Source organism: Eleutherodactylus coqui, chromosome 10 (genome assembly GCF_035609145.1).
Source record: "Eleutherodactylus coqui strain aEleCoq1 chromosome 10, aEleCoq1.hap1, whole genome shotgun sequence".
In the NCBI taxonomy this organism is placed as follows: Eukaryota; Metazoa; Chordata; class Amphibia; order Anura; family Eleutherodactylidae; genus Eleutherodactylus; species Eleutherodactylus coqui.
Window position 1 is genome coordinate 45,169,855 of NC_089846.1, and position 22,309 is coordinate 45,192,163.

The window sequence follows — 22,309 nt, forward strand, 5'->3', positions numbered from 1 at the left end:
CGTACTCGTCCGAGCTTGATGCTCGTTCGAGCATTAGGGTACTCGAGATGCTCGTTACTCGAGACGAGCACCACGCGGTGTTCGAGTCACTTCCATTTTCTTCCCAGAAAATTTTGCGCCGTTTTCTGGCCAATGGAAACACAGGGAAGGCATTACAACTTCCTCCTGTGATGTTCCAGCCCTATACCACCCCCCTGCAGTGAGTGGCTGGGGAGATCAGGTGCCACCCGAGTATCTAAACTGGGGCCGGCCGCGGCTCGCCACAGATGCACGCTGAGAGACATTAGGGAAAGTGCCGTCCTGCTGTACCTGCTATAGGGAGAGTGCTAGGCTGTTATCTTTGTCTTCAAGAACCCCAACGGTCCCTCTTAGGGCCACATCTGACCGTGTGCAGTACTGTTGAGGCTGCTTTTAGCAGTTTTGCAAATTTTATTTATTTTGTATATTGGGCGTGCAGACCATAGCGTCCTCAGTCTGCAGTCATTTTACAGAGTATAGGGGCAGTACTGGTGAGGCAGGGAAAGAGGTATACTGGCTATATAGGCAGTGGGCTTTTTCCAAAAAATTGGAAAAAAAAAATCTTTGGGCTGCCTGTGACCGTGTTCAGTTTACTGCGTGTCTGCTGGGGGTAGTATTCGCTCATTAATACCCAGCTAGGTGTTACTGCAGCCTTGCGCATAATTTTTTCTGGCTGCACTGTGCTTTCAATAACCACAGTCATCCTCCAACAGGGAAATCCATATACAGGCTATATAGGCAGTGGGCTTTTTCCCAAAAATTGGAAAAAATACTATATTTGGGCTGCCTGTGACCGTCTTCAGTTTACTGCGTGTGTGCTGGGGGTAGTAGTCGCTCATTATTACCCAGCTAAGCCTGTGACCGTCTACAGTTTACTGCGTGTCTGCAGTGGGTAGAAGTCGCTCATTAATACCATAGACTGCTACTACTGCTGAAATGGAACTAATACTGTGCTCCCCCTATACTGCTGCTTTGGAATTGTTACCGGGGCCTGTCTTGACTGCTACTATTACTGAAATGGGCAGTTGGGCAGCATGTAACCCAGGAGAAGTGGCAGCGGAGTGTCATGCAGGCAGTGATTGTGCTTTGTTGGAGGTAGTGGGTTCTTAGCTAAGGTATGCATTGCTAATGAGGGCTTTTCAGAAGTAAAAATTGTTGGGGGGGGGGGGGGCACTCTTGCCGCTATTGTGGCTTAATAGTGGGACCTGGGAACTTGAGATGCAGCCCAACATGTAGCCCTTCGCCTGCCCTATCCATTTCTGTGTCGTTCCCATCACTTTCTTGAATTTCCCAGATTTTCACAAATGAAAACCTTAGCGGAGCATAGGTCCCATACAAAAATGCTCGGGTCGCCAATTGACTTCAATGGGGTTCGTTACTCGAAACGAACCCTCGAGCATCGCGGAAAGTTCGACTCGAGTAACGAGCACCCGAGCATTTTGGTGCTCGCTCATCTCTAGCCATGACCTATCTTTTGACGGAAATTGCAGGGAGCTCCTATAGATTCCTATGGGAGCTGACCAAAAAAGGAGGTGGAGGGATTTTACCTGTTTCGACGCTTGTTGAAGAAGACAGCTGGCTCTATTTAGCTATTTAAGCTAAATAGAGCCATTCTGCCAGCCCTTGGTGCAGCATCCTTTTACACTCCAGTGAATGGGCGAGAAATCGCTAATTTCAAAAGGAATTAGGTTGCGGTAATGCAGCGTTGCTGCGATTCTTTGACACAATGCGTTTTGCAAGAAAATGCAAGGCACGTGTGAAGGAGGCCTAATTCTGTAATTACAGCTTAACGCAAGGAGTTTTAAAGCCAAATGTCTAACGATCAGCTGATTGCAGAGTCGGAGATCTAATTACGGTTACCATAGTCAGTCTGTGGAATGCCCTACCCCAAGCGCTAGTAATGGCAGACACTATGTCAGCGTTTAAAATAGGTGAGACGTTAAAAACAAATTGCAATGAGGGTTATAATTAATCTAGTAAATAATGATGCATAATGAGTCATAAAAAGCTTGAACGTCATGGACCTGGGTCTATTTTCCAATCTATGTAACAGAAGCCTTGCACAAGAAAAGTACAAGAAATTAGTACCGAAGGAGCCTTTATATCTAAATTAACTATAAGACATAACCATACATGTACCCACGCGGTCTTCCCTAAAACACTGGAGAAAAACTAAAGTAACTGGAAGGTAGTGTTAAAGTAATCACTTAATTTAGGTGATACTCAAAGGGTATCGTAGCCTTATCAATCAGGTATGCCTAATTCATTACAATGCATCAGAGAACAGTAAAATGAGAAATACTCAAGTGAGATTTCCAATCTCTTCTGTTTTATTGTTACAATGTAAGAGGTTATATAGTTTGACAACCACCTCAACTCCCCACATCACCCACAAGGTTAAACAATTCAAAGTCTACAGCTTGTGTGATTACAAAGGTTAATTATGACAAAGCTGCATGCTCAGCATCTGAGACCCCGTTAGTAAATCTACAATATGTGTCTTTTGTACACGTACATCTTGCTATGCACACGGCACAAAATATAACTCAATACATTCACAATAGTAGTGGATAATATGATAAATTAAGGTTTTGTGGGAAGAATGCAAGCATCCAGGACCATCAGGAGGGATCCACATGGGATTATAATCAGCAGCATTGTGCTGCCCCTTTGGACCCCTGTTTGGCTGTGGGCTATTTTTCCACCTAAATTGTCCCCAGTTTTAACGCCTTTTCAAGGCAAAGTTGGTGGACAACTAGTAATGCCTACTGATTGGCACTGCTCCTTGTCCATTGGGTATTTGTCACTGTGGCAGATAGTTTCATCTGTCTAGGAGAAAGGGTGTCATTGGTTAGCGGTGATGGTGTGTCACAGCTGTTTTGATATTTAAGGGGCAGCTGGAGGGATGAGGGGAGTCTGTAGCAAAACTCTGGATTCATCGCTACGATCTCTCCTCCCACCCTAATTTTCTGTTTTCCAAGTTGTGCTACTTGCCTTGTCACAAGCCCTTTATTAAAAGGAGGGGTAAATCGCTCACCTTTGTGAGTGGACTGGTAAAATATGTATTTGTTGGTTCGAGCCTATGGCTGGACCAGTTTTTGTTCTGAGTGTTGCATTTAATTGATTAATTAAAGGGGTTGTCCCGCGGCAGCAAGTGGGTCTATACACTTCTGTATGGCCATATTAATGCACTTTGTAATGTACATTGTGCATTAATTATGAGCCATACAGAAGTTATAAAAAGTTTTTTACTTACCTGCTCCGTTGCTAGCGTCCTCGTTCCCATGGAGCCGACTAATTTTCGCCCTCCGATGGCCAAATTAGCCGCGCTTGCGCAGTCCGGGTCTTCTCCTGTCTTCAATGGGGCCGCTCGTGCAGAATGCCGGCTCCGTGTAGCTCCGCCCCGTCACGTGCCGATTCCAGCCAATCAGGAGGCTGGAATCGGCAATGGACCGCACAGAAGAGCTGCGGTCCACGGAGGAAGAGGATCCCGGCGGCCATCTTCAGCCGGTAAGTATAGAAGTCACCGGAGCGCGGGGATTAAGGTAAGCGCTGAGCGTTTTTTTTTTTACGTCCCTGCATCGGGGTTGTCTCGCGCCGAACGGGGGGGGGGGGGGGGGTTGAAAAAAAAAAAAACCCGTTTCGGCGCGGGACAACCCCTTTAATTCTGATTATTTGTTATTTACCTGAGCTTTAAAACAGGGCGTGGCCAATACCACCTCCATTTATATTCAGTCCCGTGTGTCTTATTTTATTCATAGGTCCAAGGTTATGTTACTGTTAGTTGTGTATGATTTATAAGACCGCCGGGTCCTTATTGGGCATGCTAATTGCGTAGTGCGGCCGCTGCTGTTCCTAGTGAATGACAGCGGTGCTATGTAGTTAGTGTAGCTGTATCGAGCAGAGGTTTAGCGCAACCCATTAAAAGACTATCACACTAACACAGCATGAATTAGTGGTGCTAGATCTGTATATCTGGAAACTTTATAAAAATTTCCAGCCTTATGCAGTCACCACTAGGGGGAGCTAACTGCATACATTGAACTCAATTGGACATGTATAAATCTGTATCTCGTGAGCTCCCTCTAGTGACCACTGCAGGTTGCCATTATGACAGTGTTACAGTCCTCAGAAGCAGTTAAGTCTTAAACCATTCCCAGAGCCCCGTAGTAATGATGTGTCCTAGAGACTTAAGCTACAAGTGCACTAATGTTTTATGACCACCATTATTCTACACCACACACGTTTGTTGGAGAAAATGACTTTTTTTTTCTAAAAAGCAAGTAAAATTGTAGAGATATCCCAAAAGCTGTCAGACAGGTATTGCCTCTCATTCTTACTATAGGGCCATATTTCTACGGCTGATAGCAAGTCACTCCCAAGATTCTTGCTTGCATGCAACGTACAGGACACCTTCTACTATTCTCCGCAAGGAGAAGCGGTACTTCTGCAGACCCATTGTTACTATAGCATGTTAAGATTTCTTGACTCATGTTAAAGCCAATCATCAATGTATCAGCCGCCAACAAGAACACTTACTGAAAGCATGAGAAGCAGAACTCCGGGACTTGTGTGCAGCATGTACAGCTTTGAACCGGGTCATCTACAGGCTGCAGTCAACCTGCTTACGGGACATCACAGACTGCTGCAGCCAATCACAGACCTCAGAGCTCAAATACTTGATTCCGCAATCAGCTGCAGCAGCTTGTAAACACCGTGTCAGGCTTCTTTCACACAAATGTTTTATCATGGCTATATTGCTGCGATAAAACGCCAGCCGCAAATGGCGACCATCTGAAGCATTAAATTCCAATGCATTTGTTTAGATGGGCGGGTTTTTTTTGGTGCGCAAAAATCGGCTGGCTGGAAAAGATTCCGGCTAGCCACTTTTACACACGCCCGGAAAAGATAGGACTTGACCTTTTTTTGCGGCAATACGCCAGCCGTTCCCATAGACTCCTATGGGAGCTGACAAAAAAAGGGAGGTGGAAGACATCGCTTTTATTTTTAGGTATGTGGAGCAGGAATTAAAAGTAAAGATAAACTTGGACAACTCCTCTAAGTCTGATTATTCTCTCAACAATATTTTTACTTAAATCAACTCAAAAAGGTTAATTAGCATAACAAATACTTTTGCTAAGGGCAGCTGCACAGGGGTGTATTGCAAAATACACTCGCTCCTTTGCAACTTTTTTGCGTAGTGAATTAATGTACTTTTCGCACATGCCTGTACACAATACTGTGTGTATTTGTGTAGGCACCGCAGATGCACACAACATAGAGAAGGTCCTATTTTTTGGGGCCCGCGAGAACCGCGTGCGTAAAAAAAAGAAATAAGAATGAAACCATTGATTTCAATGGGTTCATTCTCATTTCTATTTGATTGATTTCAATGGGTTCATTCTCATTTCTATTTGATTGTTTTCAATGGGCTCATTCTCATTTCTATTTGATTGTTTTCAATGGGTTCATTCTCATTTCTTTTTTATTGATTTCAATGGGTTCATTCTCATTTCTTTTTGATTGATTTCAATCGGTTCCTCTTCTCCGAGTTTTGCATACAAGATTTTCCGTTCACAAAAACGCACTAAAATACAGTCATCTGTGAATGCGAGTGCAATGTGGTTTTACAATTATAAGTTGTTATGGTAATAAATATCATATTCCATGTACTTCACTGTCTGCTCCAAATTGGTTATAATGAGAAGTTGCATGCATGCAATGTAACTGAGTCTGACTCCATGTTGGTCATTCTCTAGTACACTTCTGCTTTATTGTTAGCATCACGATACAGATATAGGGGAAATGATGCATGTACGCCCCAACAGCATAACAACTCATGATTAGCTTAGTATATAATGACTCTAATGATTAACATATGTTAACGCCCCAGGTGTATGCTGCTACCAAACACATCACCTCTAACTCAAGTAGCATAGACTTTATTAATAACCCTGTCTGAATCATAGGAATGTGAGAGAGGAGATAAGAAGCAGATCCCCCCATCAGCATGAGCCTTCTTGTGAGAAAGCTGCATAGGGGTGTAGTACAACATGCTGCTTGCACATACCAGGGTATAATATTGAGCATGTTATATATATATATAATTATTATTACTATAACAAAGTGTTGGAACAACATGTGATTTTTCTTATGCATGAGCAAAACATGAGTCAAACTTGCATATGTAGCAATGCGATTTTTTGCAAAACGCATCGCACCCAGCAAAAGTTGCATATTTACAAGTACATTATCTGTCCGAGTTTCTTGCATGGTACTTGCCCGTGTAAATACAGTATAAGATAAATAAATCAAAGTTACAAAATATTTAGAAAGATGTTCTAAAGCTTTTATCTGTGAAAAGTTATAAATTCCAGTTTGAAAGGTCACGGTTTCCTTTCTTCGCTTTCATAAAGACAAGAACGTGTACCGCTGCTTAAATTCATTGCCACTATAAGAGTCCACGTGTTAATATGTCTATGGTTGGCTTAGAATATATAGATACAAGCAGCTATAAATCATGGAATACTGTGAAATGTAGATTTTCCATAGATTTTTAGTAAGAGGATGGATATTACACAGGAGTGGCCGCAGCTGATTGGTGGTTGTGTCATTATATTGCCTCAGGCTGCTGGCACAGGTAGGGATTGCGGGACGCAGCCAAGAGCCGATCGGCAAAACCACATGCTTTTTTTCCCATAAATTATTATTTTCACAATGAAGTTTTTGGCTTTCCAGCTTGTAAAGTATGTTAAGAATCATATTTTTTACCAGTACAACATTTGCCGCAGATAAAATATGCTGCAAACTGCGGAGGGAACAGTAGGGTACAAGATGGCGGTGGTTCACGGTGGCTCTATTGTCTCTTTTCCCAAAAGGCTGAAGTATACCCCAGATTACCCACCAGCAGGGGTGATAAGATTTAGCAGGCTTGATTTACACAGATTAGTCCTGGATTGTCTTTGTGACGCCAGTGTCCCTAGACAAGTGACAAGTCACTCGCGATGAATAAATAAATCCACGAAAAATATGGTTTTCAAAACCGGGAACATGTGATTTCCTTTTACTCATGATTTAACTTTGATTTTCCAATACAGACAAATACTTGTACTTTTCAATATGGAAATAGATGCTTCTGAACAGATTTGAGCTTTATATTTCGTGAGACATTTGAAAAAAACAGAAAGTTCTTTTCCCCAGGGCACACATGTCCTCAGTCATTCTTATCTGATGGACACTCTCTTGAGACAGCCACTCTTGTGTTACACAGCCTTTCAAACGCTCTTACATCTGATGCTAGTTGTAGCGGGTTCTGGTGCTTTCTCTTTAGATGCGGTTCAGCGGGGGGAGTATGTGGCACATACACTCCCACACCACCCCCTAGGAAGCATCCCCTGCGCTCCAGTCGCTGAAGGGGACAAGCCTTCTAGCAGAAGAGAAATGAACGTGGCTTAGCCTCGGCAGGAGCAGCAGCCAGTCTCTCCCGTGCGCACCTCCTTCACTGACCATCAACTATTCTCTTCTCTCACCTCTCTAAAAACTCTAATCCCCAAACTACCAATCACATCACGCAAGCAGGGCAGGGAGACAAACAGGCATACATAATGTTGACGTCACTCACATAAAGACAAACAGGCTTATAAATGATGGAGGAACCCTAAGGCTGGGTTCACACAGGGTGGATTTGCCGCGGAAATTCCGCCGCGGCAAGTCCGCCTGCGGCCGCTAATCTCGGGATTAGCCAGCCATGTGGACAAGATTTCTCAGAAATCTCGTCCACACGGGATGGCCAATCCGCTGCGGTAAGTCAGGCAGGAACCGCGGCTGCGGTGACCACAGCCGCCGCTTTAGAATATGCAGCATGTCTATTTATTTTTTCTTTCCGCTGCGGCCGCGCTCTCCTCTATGGGAGCGCCGGCCGCAGCGGAAGGGTTCTCCCGGCGGAAATCTTGCGGTTTTTGCTGCGGCCAAACCGCGGGATTTCCGGCGGGAATCCAGCCCGTGTGAACCCAGCCTTACTCTGGGTCACTACACTGTCACTTGTAACTGCAGGCGCAGCTCTCACTAGAATTAATGGGAGCTACACCGGAAGTTACAAGCGCCGGCCCATTCCACAGAGGTCAGAGCAGCAGCATCTGCTCTGTAGCCTTGTGTGTAGTGGCAGTAACAGCGGGCACCCAATCAGCTGATTGACCAGGGTCTCGAGCAGTGCCATCTTATTAACATTATGGGCTCTCAGGCAAAGCAGTGTACTGGGGTCCCTATGACAACCACTCACAGGAATAAAGCGGACAAGCGAATTAGTAACAGGCGACCTAGACCGGAGAACTGGAAGTCTAAGTCTCCAGGGTCCCCTTTCCTCTTGCACTGTAGATGTCTCTTTGTTCATAGTGCCAGGCAACTTTACACTAGAAAGTAACGAGGCGATGCACTACGCTTCACAAGATGAGCCACACATCCATTCATCGGGAAATCTATATTATTATAGGAATTATGGGTGATTTACAATAGGAATTATGGGTATTTTAAATGTGGAACAGAAAGTGACAAAATTCAAGTCTTCACACATGGCATAAACAGATTGAAGCAAAGTTCATATCCCGCCACACAACATCATCATATAGGATACAAGGTACATAACGGGCCAATGCGTTACAATAGCACTGGTCCTGAGTAGTGGACCCCAGTTGATCATCTGTTAATGACCTATCCTGAGAATAGGTCATCAATTGTATTTCCAGATGTTTCCGGAAGAAACTAGACACATTTTTCCAACCCTGGATGACCTATTTAACTGGTTGTCCTATTAGGGCATATGGATGTCATAGAAGGAAGGGGGTTCCACTGATAAAAACCTCTTAATTAGCCAAAGCAGAGAGATGCTTTATAGTTCGCTTTGCTTACAATCAAATTGAATGATAATAGTTCAGATTCTCACTAATCCCACTAATCGTGGGAATCTGAACTATTTCTCGTTCCATGTAAAAAAGCCTTTACAGAGGCCTCCCGGCAACAGGCACACATTAGTAAGTGGTACATCGAACTACAGTTAAACTATTTACACACAATTTTTAAAAATCAGAAAACCCTTTTAAAGTTTAGCAGAGTGAAATTTACGTGTAAAAAAACCAAACAATCTTACTGATGAAGTTGGCTTGCCCAGTGTAGATGGTATATTGTAGCTCATAAGAACCAACGCTGAATTCATCATCGGAAATCCAATGGACGGTTATAGTGTCATGAGATGCAGTACAAAGCTCTTCTCTTATAGTCGGAGGGTTAGGAGCTGCAAAGTGAAATGAAACCATGAGTAACCCACATAAATACCAGCACGAAATATTCAGAGTTCAAGCATTTATCTAGTTTACCAATGCAAATCTGTAACTCCAATCAGAATAAAGTCCCAGCTGAAAAGGGATAGAAATAGAGTAATAGTTCCCCAAGTTCTTTTATCTCTAGCTCAAGCTCTACCGACATATTTAGTAGAACACTCCACCATCCCAAAATACTTCCTGTAAATTATTAAGAGCCCTGTCTACAGTAGCTATATCAGGGGCACCTGACAATGGATATTTATATGTATCTACATACGGTACTGGAAGATGCCAATAATATTCTACCATGGTCCGTGTCACTATTTCTATAGCTAAAATCAATATAGCAGGACTACTCCAAGTAATCTGAAAACTAATATTTTTAATAAATAGAAAAAAAAACTTTGAAGCGACTCTCTGGTTTCAGGACAAAATTCTGTCCTGATCCAGAAGGAGGAGGAGATATATTACCTGCAGTTGTTCTTCTCTGTCAATTCTCCAAACTATCAGTTCTGAGTCCAGTTTTTGGCCATTCAAGATGGTCTATGTAATCTACTGACTCCCTAATCCTCACAGTGCATTGGTAGCGTTAGACTACCAGTGCAGTATGCCTTCTCTGAATTGGCCAGGGTTGCTCATGTGATTAGTGTTGGCATATCAGAGAGCATTACTGTTAGGTCTGTCTCCTGGCATCTGTGGTACTACAAATGACCTGCAGCTTTCCTGCTTAGGTGTGGGGGGTTGGGCTTGCTGGGCGTGGGTGTGTCTCCAGTCTGCCAATCACTCTAGGTCAGTAGACATAAAGCTGTCTTCCCAGGTGTGGGTGTTGTCAGCTTTCTCTGTTCTCATTCTCTCTCTGTGTGGTGGCTGCAAGAAAGATTTGTGTTTTGGGTTTATTTGTTTGTGTTGCTGGACTCCTGGTTAGTGTAGGGAGTAGTGGTATAGCCAGGAACTAATACCTAGCATTTATAGTATTACCATCTGCTACTAGTGTTTGCATTTTGGCTGTTGTATGGTGTGATTATGGCTTTGTGTGTCTTCTTATTCTGTCCAGTTTTCCCTGTCGGTGGTGGCATGTTTATGTGTTCTATCTAGGCTGCATGGCTTCCTAGGAGCAGCTAAGGCCCAGATCCGAAGACCGTTAGGCCGCCCTTTATTGGGGAGATTCCCGCTCAACTAGGTCTGTGTCACTAACCCTAGTAGAAGACAGGGAGAGGTGCTAATCTGTGGTAGTTCACCTGGTGTTCCCTGTCCTTCTGGGTCACGTTTGTGTGGGCCCGGTGCGCACTTGCCCACGCAAACTTAACAATTACACAATGTGAAGTGGGTAGTTAGAAAATTGCTGTGGTCATCTGGCCACAAATGAGACCCAGAACTGGTGTATTGGAGGGATGGCAGAGAGGAAGAACTGCAGACAACATATCCACCTCCCGCTGGGTCCCAGGGCAGAATTTTGTTCTAAAACTGGGGAATTACTTTGATTGTATATTTAGGGTGGCTACCCACTAGCGATATTTTTCCTGCGATGCGAGAGCGAGTGGAAACACATGATTATGAAATCAGTGATTGTCAATGGCTCCGTACTCATTTGTGATTTTTACTTTTACATCTCTCAGTGCAGAGAAAAAAGCTTTGATATCGCTCAGTTTTTACAATGGCGCTGGCGGCAGCAGCACCAGGCCCATTAAAAACATAGGGAATACATAGAGGGCTTCTGCCACAGCTATGGCAGAGGATTCCTTTATCTCCGTGGGGATCGCTGGGGTGAAGAAATCCTCTGCAACAGTTGTCACAGCTGTGGCAGAAGTCTGTGATGCTATCCCATTGCTTTCAATAGGGTCTGTACTGCTGCGGCCCCATTGAAAGCAGTGGGTTGCAGGCTTATATTTTAAGCCCTTCCCCGAAAATCATCGCTGCGGGGGCTGCCTGCAACCTACTGCTTTCAATTGGGCCGCAGCAGTGCCGACCTCAGTGAAAGTAATGGGATAGCATCACGGACTTCTATCACAGCTGTGGCAGAAGTCCGCGATGTATTCACTATGTTTTCAATTGGGCTGGCGCTGCTGCCGCCGGCCCCATTGCAAACAGTGTGCGATATCGCAGAGTTTTCTCTGCGCTGCGAGGAACTAGCTCTCGCAGCGCAAGAAAAATATCGCTAGTGGGTCGCCACCCTTACCCTTTTCCTTGCAGCCAGTTTTGGCCTTTCTAACCAAGTTACATTTTTTAAATCTGACACGTGTCGACCTAAGTGGTAATAATTTCGGAATGTTTTTCCTTATACAAGTGATTCCCAGACTGTTTTTTTCATGTTTTATGTTAGTAGTCAGTTTTGGTCCATACATCCTGTGCTTATTTCTAAAAAAAACTCTTAAATTTACATTTTCAAATTTTGAATTTTTCTGCTTGTGGGACACATACTCATGCCACACGAAACATTTACCATATGTTCACTAGCATCCTTTTATTTTTTGGGGGGATGTCTGAAAGCTAAGTATAGGGGCAATTTTTATCATTTTGAAGAAAATATCTAAAGTCTATTTTTTAAGGGACTATAGATGAGCGAGTATACTCGCTAAAGGCAATTGCTCGAGCGAGCATTGCCTTTAGCGAGTACCTGCCCGCTCGAGACAGAAGATTCGGGTGCCGGCGGCGGGCAAGGAGCTGCGGGGGAGAGCGGGGCGGAATGGAGGGGAGATCTCTCTCTTTTTCTCTCTCCCCCCAGCTCCCTCCTGCTGACAGCCGCTACTCACCGCTCCCCCGCGCCGGTAGCCGAACCTTCTGTCTCGAGCGGGGGAGATACTCGCTAAAGGCAATGCTCGCTCGAGCAATTGCCTTTAGCGAGTATACTCGCTCATCTCTATAAGGGACCAATTTCATTTTTGAAGGCTCTATATATTAGAAACCCCCATATTTCAATCCATTTAAAAAATTGCACTCTTACAGTTTTCAACACGCTATTTACAAGGTCTGTTTACACTTCAGGTATTTCACAGGAATTAAAGCAAAGTGAAGGATAAATGTAAACCATTTTTTTGTCTTGCCGATTTTCGATTTTAATCAGTTATAGCCTGCAGCTCAGCTGGAGTTAGCAGATAAACAAAACTCAATATTTGTTACCCTGAGGTTACATGAACATCTGATTTTCGGACCGAAAAATTGGACCAAAAATCAGACAGAAATAGTACCAATTCATGTTGGGGTTCATAGGGACTTTTCTGTTAATCGTATTAGGACTCTCTAAAAAAAAAAAATAGCCTCATGTCCTATTCTTGTTTGATTCTCGGACAAAAACAATGCATATCAATGAGCAGTGTCCCGCACATCGGACGGCACATGGACGGGACGTATGTCTGCTGTGTGATGGAGGTGCACCCAAGAATCTTGGGCCAGCTTTTTAAATGTCTGTGCGTATGTACTCTTTGGCTAAATGCCCACAGACGTGCTTTCCGTCAAACTTTCGGACTAAAAAAGTGGTCTGAAAATCGAGCGGAAATAGTCCCCGGTGATTTGAATGAATGTATTCACTTGGGATTTTTTTGAACTCGGAAGCATAGTCTGAGTGAATAAAATTGCAGCATGTCCTATTAAATAATGTAGCAATGAAAGTGACCAGCCTAGCCACTGCACATGACAATCCCAGAAGCCATGATTTAGCCTTCAGCTGCAATGGGAATCATTGGCACCCAGCAATCCGATCATGAGCATGCCAGTGGGGTGAAGATGGTACCTTCCCCTTCTCCAAACCCCCTAGATGGCATTGTCTGCTTTGACGTTGACTGCAGAAACATGTCTGCCTTATGTAACTGTGATGTAGTTTGTAAAAAACTGGAATTTGATCAGTAGCAGCACACAGAGGACTACAGAAAGTAGTCCCTGATATTCATAAGCTGCAGACTATCCCCCCCCCCCCCTTCCTTCAGTCATTGCTTGATGGCTATCTATGCACTGCAACAGGCAGACAGCAGTCAATCAGCAGCTAGCCTGCAGTTTATGAATATGAAGGACTACATCCTGCAGTCCTCCATATACATTGCTACTGATAAAATATAAGTCCCTGAGAAACTACTTCACAGATACATAAGACAGACATATCGCTAGGATTATCGTAGCTGTCATCGCCTTATACTGCCCTCAGAAAGGACGTCATAAAAGTGGGGACAGATTCCATTTAAACTCTGAGTAATAATTACACTGTGCAACACAATTTCTGTAACATATAAGCAGACAGGGGCTTATAGTAACTTTAGTGCGCTGAATTCAAATATGATATCCGTTTTTTCTGCCACGTAAGGTTTTCCAATTATGGAGAATAATGTAATCCAATTGCCAATGTATTTTATTTTATGGACATATGCCTATACAATTAATCCAAAATAAAGTAATGGTCAGCAGCAAAAAAACTGTGGAGAAACTGATCACCTCAATAGTTCAATAAGAATAGCCAATGCCACAAAAAGGGTTTGGGCTGCAACCCATAGGTAAATGAAATAGCAAAATGATGGCAGCAATAGAAAATGCAAAAGAGTAAAAAATACAAAAAGACTTTATTCCTCCATAAAAGGTCACCAACAGCAGCAACATTTTGACCTATGTCAAGCTTGAAAAAGACCTGAATACATAGGTCGAAACGTCACTGCTGTTGGTGAATTTTTATGGAGGAATAAAGTCTTTTGGTATTTTTTTACTCTTTTGTATCTTCCATTGCTGCCATAATTTTGCTATTTTATATACCATTAATCCAGTCGGCTCACCATTAACCTTGCTGTAATAAAAAGAATAACAAAAGTAATTGCGCAACTATTTTGCAATCACTGTTACACACCGCGTGCTGACTGAACACTATAAGGGTAGGTTTATGTAACATATAGGATATATTTCCACGTGGCGTAAACACTGCAGATCATCCACCAGTAAGTTGTAAGATCATCCACCATTCATTAGCTGATCATCCGGCCTGCTGTCCAGTGCAGCGGGCATGACATTGTCATTAGTGTAATTTCCAAAAAGTTGCCAAAGTGAAAAATAAAAGCCTAATGGTTATACCCTCCCAAAAGAGAATGATATAAAATAATTTACTTTACTGACATATATGCGCTCAAAGCAGACAAAGACACTTTACAATTGAGGAACAGGTGTCTGACTAAATCCTTACAGAGTCCATAAATGAACTAAATATACATTGCCAGGCAGACTTTTTGGAAATGATGCTTATCTAGCCAGGTATATCCTAGGGCTGCTCTCTTCCTATACGATTGTCACAAGTGGACAGGGGAGGAAATGCTGCTACAGCACTTTCTGCTCCTCGCCTGCGGCAATGGAAATCAGTTGATTGGCAGGGATCCGAAGCAGTAGATCCCCATGAAGTCTATTGATGACCTATCCTATGGATAGGTCATCAATAGAAAGAACACACAAAGTCCTATGCAACCCCTTTAAACAGAGCAGTAATTAGCATAGGATGATAGGACCCTTTTTCTGGGCACTGGACAACAATATCACCTGTGGTGCCCAATGGCATCTACAAGTGAGGAACCTCCACTATTAAAGGGGTTGTCCCGCGAAAGAAAGTGGGGTTATACACTTCTGTATGGCCATATTAATGCACTTTGTAATGTACATCGTGCATTATGAGCCATACAGAAGTTATTCACTTACCTGTTCCGTTGCTAGCGTCCCCGTCGCCATGGTGCCGTCTAATTTCAGCGTCTAATCGCCCGATTAGACGCGCTTGCGCAGTCCGGTCTTCTCCCTGGTGAATGGGGCCGCTCGTGCCGGAGAGCTGGTCCTCGTAGCTCCGCCCCGTCACGTGTGCCGATTCCAGCCAATCAGGAGGCTGGAATCGGCAATGGACCGCACAGAGCCCACGGTGCACCATGGGAGAAGACCCGCGGTGCATCTTGGGTGAAGATCCCGGCGGCCATCTTGGTAAGGTAAGTAAGAAGTCGCCGCAGCACGGGGATTCGGGTAAGTACTAAACCTTTTTTTTTTTTAACCCATCCCTTGGGTTTGTCTCGCGCCGAACAGGGGGCCTATTGAATAGAAAAAAAAACCCGTTTTGGCGCGGGACAACCCCTTTAAGTATGCTGTACATGGGAATCCTATAACAGCATGAGAATTATTGTTAAAGACATTGCATATTGTGTGTTAATATTCAGTTGTCTTCATTATTTTCTTGCCATGCAATGCAGGAACAAATGACACTGCTCATTCCTACTCTATGTGGATTTACTGAAGTTTCTTCACCCCTCAGTTGAGCACCACCGTGACCTGTTACACTTGTTAAAACGTCATGCATTGATTTGAAGGAATGCTGCCTTCCAATAGGTGGCACTGCAGCGGTATTGTTCCATCTTCCTTATTTGCATAAATTACCCAGAGGAGCATGCATGGCCTTATAAGTCTCTTACTCACTTTTCAGGTGTCTTCTCACACCCCTTCTGGATGCTCTCTTTGCAGAAAGACAATGCCATCCCCCAACCCACTCACCCACTAGGTGTCTCCACTTACTTTTTGGGTGCTCTCCTTAAGGAGACACAACACCTCCTGACCCACATCACAGGCCCCTCACCAGCCAAACCAGAAACCAACTGCACACTGATAAGGGGCAAACATCCTGAAACAGCTGTCTGTGTATGGTTTTCTGGCTTGGTCTCCTATTCCCAATCATTGCTTTACAGACTTGTTAAAGAGTCATATATTGATTTGAAGGAATGCTGCCATCCAATAGGTGGCGCTGCAGAGGTATTGTTCCTTCTTCCTTATTTGCACTTAACTTAGATTCATATACCAAGTAAGCAATGCTGACCTTCTTATACTCTTCTGCTGTGGATACAGTTCATTATTTCTTGTGTTTACTGCTATTTATAAGGTTCTGCAGACTATGTTGGCGCTATAGAAAAGTATTTAAGTTTTTTTTTAAAGTAGAAATCCCCCTTAATAGCAATGAATTGAATTTTCTATCCCTATGTTACTCGCCTTCCTGCAAATTTCCTCTGCACTGCTACAAGAGATCAACTGCTAATAACAGTAAAACATGAAATCACAAAAGAACTAGAATGATTATTACATATTATTATTGCGCGCCCTCATTGATCAATGAACAGATATTAGAGGCCCAGTTCACAGTTCTTACCTGTTACATAGTCCAAACCTTCTAACAATTTCTTCTCTCTGGAGAAATCCAGGGCAAAGTTTTCAAAGGCATCATTTAAATTGACATCGGGGATAAGAACTTGAGAAGATGTAGTTGCCATGGATACTCTGTCATAAGATAACAGCGCCATTAAATATTTGGGTTGTTCTGGGATTTTTTTTTTAACAGTTGTGAGATTCAAGTTTCTAGTCAAACATTTCATTCTTTTGCTTTAATTAAATGCAGTAATTCCACTGCAGTTATCTAAATTGACCTATTAATTAAGACATTTAAAGTGACAGTCCTTTGTAAGGACAATTATTCAAATGAGCTCAACAAAGTGTCAGAACTTAAACACTTTTTAATGACTGTACCTTTATTTTAGCTGCTGCTTTATGTATAGATAGAACCCGCATTACTAAAAAAATTGTACTTTGTATCTTATTCTTTCTTGTTGATTGGACATTTTAATTTCATCATGTTCTAATTGCTTTAGCGAATGTTGATATGGATGACACATCCGATACTGCACAGACTATGAAATCAAATCACCATTATGATATTATCTAAAGACTAGGAGGGAGGTTTATTTAATAAGATGTGCCAGAATTCTAGTACAGACTATATAGGAGATACTCATAATAGAATGACTACTGTGAGATTAAACAGGGTGTCCAAGGCTTTGGGCATTTTTTTCTATTGATGACTGGTGTGGGTCCGCTGGTTAGGATTCTTGCTAATCAGCTGATTATCGATGCTGCTGTCACCATGGACAATGCAGGATGCAGACTGTGCCGCCTGTAGTGCACCTGCCAGGGGTGGGATTGCAGGCATAACTCCCATTGAGTTCAACAGAAACTGTACCTGCAGTACTGAACCAGACCACTACACTATTGCCAAGGTTATCTGATTCCAGCACTGACCACATTGACAGTGGTGGTGGGAATCAGCTGGTCGACAGGAATCCTGAGGAGTGGACTCCTGCCGATCATCCTGTGGATAAATCATCAATAAGGTAAAGTCCCCTGGTGCAAGCACCGAGTCATGACTGACTCCTAGGGTGATGTCCCATTGTGATGTTTTCTTGGCAGACTGTTTTTGCGAGTGGTTTGACATTGCCTTCCCCAGTTATCTTTTACCCTGCTGCAAGCTGGGTACTCATTTTACCGACCTCGGAAGAAAGGAAGGCTGAGTCAACCTTGAGCCGGCTACCTAACCCATGTAGGAATTGAACCCCCAACCTTCAGGTTGTGGGCGGAGCTTAGGACTGCATAGTGTTAAGGCTGCATTCAGACGAACGTATATCGGCTCGGTTTTCACGCCGACCCGATATACGTTGTCCTTGTGTGCAGGGGGGGGAGGAAGGAAGAGCCAGGAACAGGAACTGAGCTCCCGCCCCCTCTCTGCCTCCTCTCCGCCCCTCTGCACTATTTGCAATGGGGAGAGGCGGGGTGGGGCTAATTTGCGGAACTTAGCCCCACCCCGCCCCACCTCTCTTCCATCCTCCCCCCCCCCCTGCACACGAGGACAACGTATATCGGCTCGGAGTGAAAACCGAGCCAATATACGTTCGTCTGAATGCAGCCTAAGGGCTTAGTCAGACGGGCGTTTTTTGCCGCGATTTGCGCATGCGCATGCGTCCGGCGATTTTTTAAAACCATTGCTTCGCAATGGTATCAGACACATGAGCGCTTTTTATGCGCTCGTCCGAAAAATTATAGAACAAAAAATCGCAGATCGCACCTATCTGCGATCTGCGATTCCTGTTCGCTTCTGTACATGCGCTCAATGGGGCCGGCGGCAGCAGCGCCGACCCCATTGAGAACATATAGAAGACAAATCATTCTTCTCTGCCACAGCTGTAACAGCTGTGGCAGAGAAGAACGATGTTTGCCCATTGAATTCAATGGAGCGGCAATACAGCCGCTCCATTGAAAGCAATGGGCTGCCGGCGTGCGCGGGGTTAATTGTCGGGAAGGGGTTAAATATATAAACCCTTCCCTGCAATTCATTCTAAAATGTGTTAAAATAAAAAAAAATTGTATACTCACCTTTCCGCTGCAGCCGGAGTCCAGCCGCGGCCGCTGTCAGTTCTCCTGAACTGCTTCTCGGCACTATTCAGCCGGCGGGGCTTTAAAATCCCCGCCTGCTGAATGATCTGCTCTGATTGGTCACAGCCTGACCAATCAGAGGCCGGTTTCACTCACACACCCATTCATGAATTCATGAATGGGTGAGTGACTGCTGCCTCTCAGCGCTGAGCCAATGAGGGGCAGGTCTGACTCACATCCATTCATGAATTCATGAATGGGTGTGAGTGAGGCATGCCTCTGATTGGCTCAGCGCTGAGCCAATCAGGGGGCAGGTCTGACTCACACCCCCTTCACACCCACTGCAGGACGGCTGCCCGGAGCTGCAGGCAGAAGGTGAGAATGCAATTTTTTTTTATTTTAACACATTTTAGGATGGATTGCAGGTAAGGGCTTATATATTTAAGCCCTTACCGACAATTCATCCCGGGCTCGCCCGCAGCGCATTGCTTTCAATGGAGACGGCTGTATTGCCGTCTCCATTGAATGCAATGCGCTGGACAGCTCCGGCCCGTTTCTAATGAAACGCGGCCAGGAGCAGATTTTCGGGCGATTTGCGGGCGACTTGCGCGCACCGGTCACGCGATTTGCGGATGCGCATCCGTCATGCGATCCGCAAATCGCGGCAAAAAACGCCCGTCTGACTAAGGCCTAAGGCAGCAAGTCATCAATAGAAAAATGCTAGGGACAGACAATCACTTTTGAACAAAACTCCACCTTACTGAGAATTAAACAAAATTTTAATGAGCATTCAGAAATAGATGTGGATCTCGAGACCTGGCTGAGAACTATGTCTTCCCTCAATGCTGAATGGAAAAAAGGAAGAAACACATGCAGTGAAGACTACATCCAGGCTCCTGACATTTACTAGCGTTTCGGTGAAGTAATATATTTCTATATTGGTCCATTGCGGACATTAATTACGTCTTGGTCTGACGTGTTGGCGATAGGCACTATATTTGCACCCTGCATGATTATAACACCATGGTTCTTTTTACATGGAGAGGCTCTTTGAATTGCCTCTAGTTTCTGTTTATTGCTCCAATTCATCTAGAGGGTAACAGAAACTAGTGAGACACAAGAAGTCCCCCAAAAAACATTAAAGTGATCCAAAATTAAAAGGGCTGTCCAGCTGTAAACTATAGATGATAAATAATAAATAAGTGGGGGGCTGATTCCCATCAATCAGCTGTTTGCCAAGCCAGCACATGAATGCTTTAGCTCATTGAACAACTTATCAGTGGGAGTCCTGGGTGGCCTAAGAATAGGCCATCCTAAGTTTACAAATGGACAAGCCCTTTAAGTACTTTCCTGAAGGCTTTAAGGGGTTGTGTGAGAAAAAGAAAACAATTTTAATGGCTAGATAGGTGATAAAATAAAAAAGACCATTGCATACTCATCTGTTTTCAACTCCCTGGGGCCCAGATGACTGTCTTCCACGGCCTTACCTCAGTCATCTGCTGCAGACAGCTAACTGAAGTCAAGAGACCACTGTGACCAATCAGAGGCCAGAATTTCATCTTCCGAACTCCTTTCATCATGGCGGCATGATGCCAGGGGTTCAGGAAAGTGACACTGCAGCCTCTGATTGGCTGCAGTGATCATTGGACTTCTGGCAGCCATCCATGGTGGAGGACAGGGACAGGGCAGTGGGAGCTGGTCAGCTGGGTTCTTAAAGGGCCGAAGACAGGTCAGTATGCAGTCTTTTTATTTTATCACGAACCTAGCCGTTAATTTTTTTTTTCTTTTTCTCCCACAGCCTCTTTAATTTTAAACTTTAATCAAGTGTACAATAATTAACATATCCAGCAGGTTGAACCAATGTGCAAACCGTATTATAAAAAAACTGTTGGCAGCAGGTCAACCGAGCCAGTGACAGGGAATCTAATAACCTTGCTGTAGTCACACCCTACACTGCCCTACCTAAAGCAGGATAGCCATCAACCTAGAAAGGAACTTGTCCTATCCTAAAGGTGGTGGGTTACTTGAAAGTCAAGATTTGTGAATTCGATTTTCTCACAACTTCCCTACTCTAGATTGTTACTCTGCTATTGCGAACATGTCAGGGAACTAAAGCGCTGACAGACCAAGATTATACTTTAATAACCAAGTGCTTGAACAAACAGAATAGCGCTAATTCAGTTTGATTAACCCTTTCCAATCCACTGTCTGACCTCTGAAGACATTATGATTTAAGGCAGTACAGCTCCAATGTTGGAAGGCGCCCATCGGGGTTCTCTTACTGTTTATTGCCAGCCTCTCTGCTGTCGGAGCCTATCCAACGTGTCACCTCATGCAGTACTGGCTTTATCCAGCATATAGCGCCGTTGTATAACAGCAGAAAAAGAGTAAGCCCCTTAGGAAAATCAGGATACAAATTGGATTGGAAAGGGTTAATATCTACAAAACAATTTCATGTTTTCGGCACGTACCTGTCGACTACTGTTTTGGCAGCTTGCAGGAACCTTGCATGATCATTTTCTTTAAGGAGATGGTCAGCCTGGTTAATTAATACTGTTGATCGCTCAAGCCTCTGTCGACAGTTGGCAATTTGCTGAGCAAGTTTCCTTAACTTCATTACCTTAAAAACATTTCGAAAGAGCAAGTTAAACAATTTGCCATGTTAACACCAGGTGGATCCAATCATTAATTAATTCACACTGTTCATTTCTCAGAGCTCAAGCATTAAAGAGGTTGTTCAGTTGTAAGCTACTGATGTCCTGTACTCTGGATAGGTCATTAATAGTAGATCAGTTGGTGTCCGTCGCACAGGACCTCTACCAATCAGCTGTTCACAGGGCCAATGTGCTCACGCGCGTAGCTGATTTCTGCAGGAAGTAGACAGCTCCGTTCACACTGCAGTGGCCAGGCGTGGTATTACACGTAAAGTTCCTATTCACTTCAATAAGGCCTCTTTCACATGGGTGACAGCGATATCACAGCTGTGTTTCCGCAATTTTGCAGCGTGAGTGATGCATTTGTTGCAAATCGTGCATCGCTTTGTTGCTGCTAGTGATAAACTTGCGTGATTTTATCATGAGAAGGTTACGCCCTCCCACTAAAGCCCTAGCTGAATTCCCTGAAGAAAAAGGAATACTTACCTAGCAGGTGTGGGCTGGGTCCTCCTGCTGCTGTCTGGAGCTCCACCGGGTGTCTTGCAGTTTTTGTTCGCCCCCAGAAGATCACTTCCTGGTTCTGGGATTCAAAAACCCCGCCTCCTGGAAGCTTTGGCTCTGATTGGTTCATCCAGCGCTACTCAGGCAATCAATTCAGCCCTTGATTAACCAATGCGAGGGCTGTGATTGGTTCATCCAGCACTGCATTGATTGGCTGAGCAGAGTTTGAAGAACCAATCACGTTGCGGTGGCGGGATTCATGAATTTGCTGAGCCGCAGCATTGATGGACTAATCCATAAATCCCAGGAAGTGTTCTTCTGTGGGTTAATGAGGACTGCAGGATGCCTGGCGGAGCTCCGGACAGCAGGATGACCCAGACCGAGCCTTCTAGGTAAGTATTCCTTTTTTATCTGGGAACGCAGCTAAGACTTATTTTAGGGGTGGGGAACCACATCGCATCTGACAAAAATTTGTAGGTCGTGAGATGCGATAAACAAGGAGACTGTATAAGGAAAAATGGGCTACAAAACATCGCAGCGGTATAGAGAATGCCACGATTTTTTTTTCTCGCAACCAACAAAACATCACTAATGTGAAGGAATACTTACCTAGCAGGTGTGGGCTGGGTCCTCCTGCTG

The 22,309-nt window shown here is 44.1% G+C and overlaps 1 protein-coding gene across 1 annotated transcript in view; it reads right to left on the minus strand.

Moving 5' to 3' along the window:
• Positions 1–22,309, minus strand: part of LOC136580405 (probable E3 ubiquitin-protein ligase MID2) — a 284,292-nt gene that overhangs the window by 105,048 nt on the left and 156,935 nt on the right. Inside the window, exons 5-7 of the mRNA XM_066580959.1 lie at positions 20,987–21,135; positions 16,465–16,592; positions 9,161–9,304 (exon numbers count right to left, since the gene is read on the minus strand). Of these exons, the coding sequence (XP_066437056.1) occupies positions 9,161–9,304; positions 16,465–16,592; positions 20,987–21,135 (421 nt within the window). The remainder of the gene's footprint in view (positions 1–9,160; positions 9,305–16,464; positions 16,593–20,986; positions 21,136–22,309) is intronic.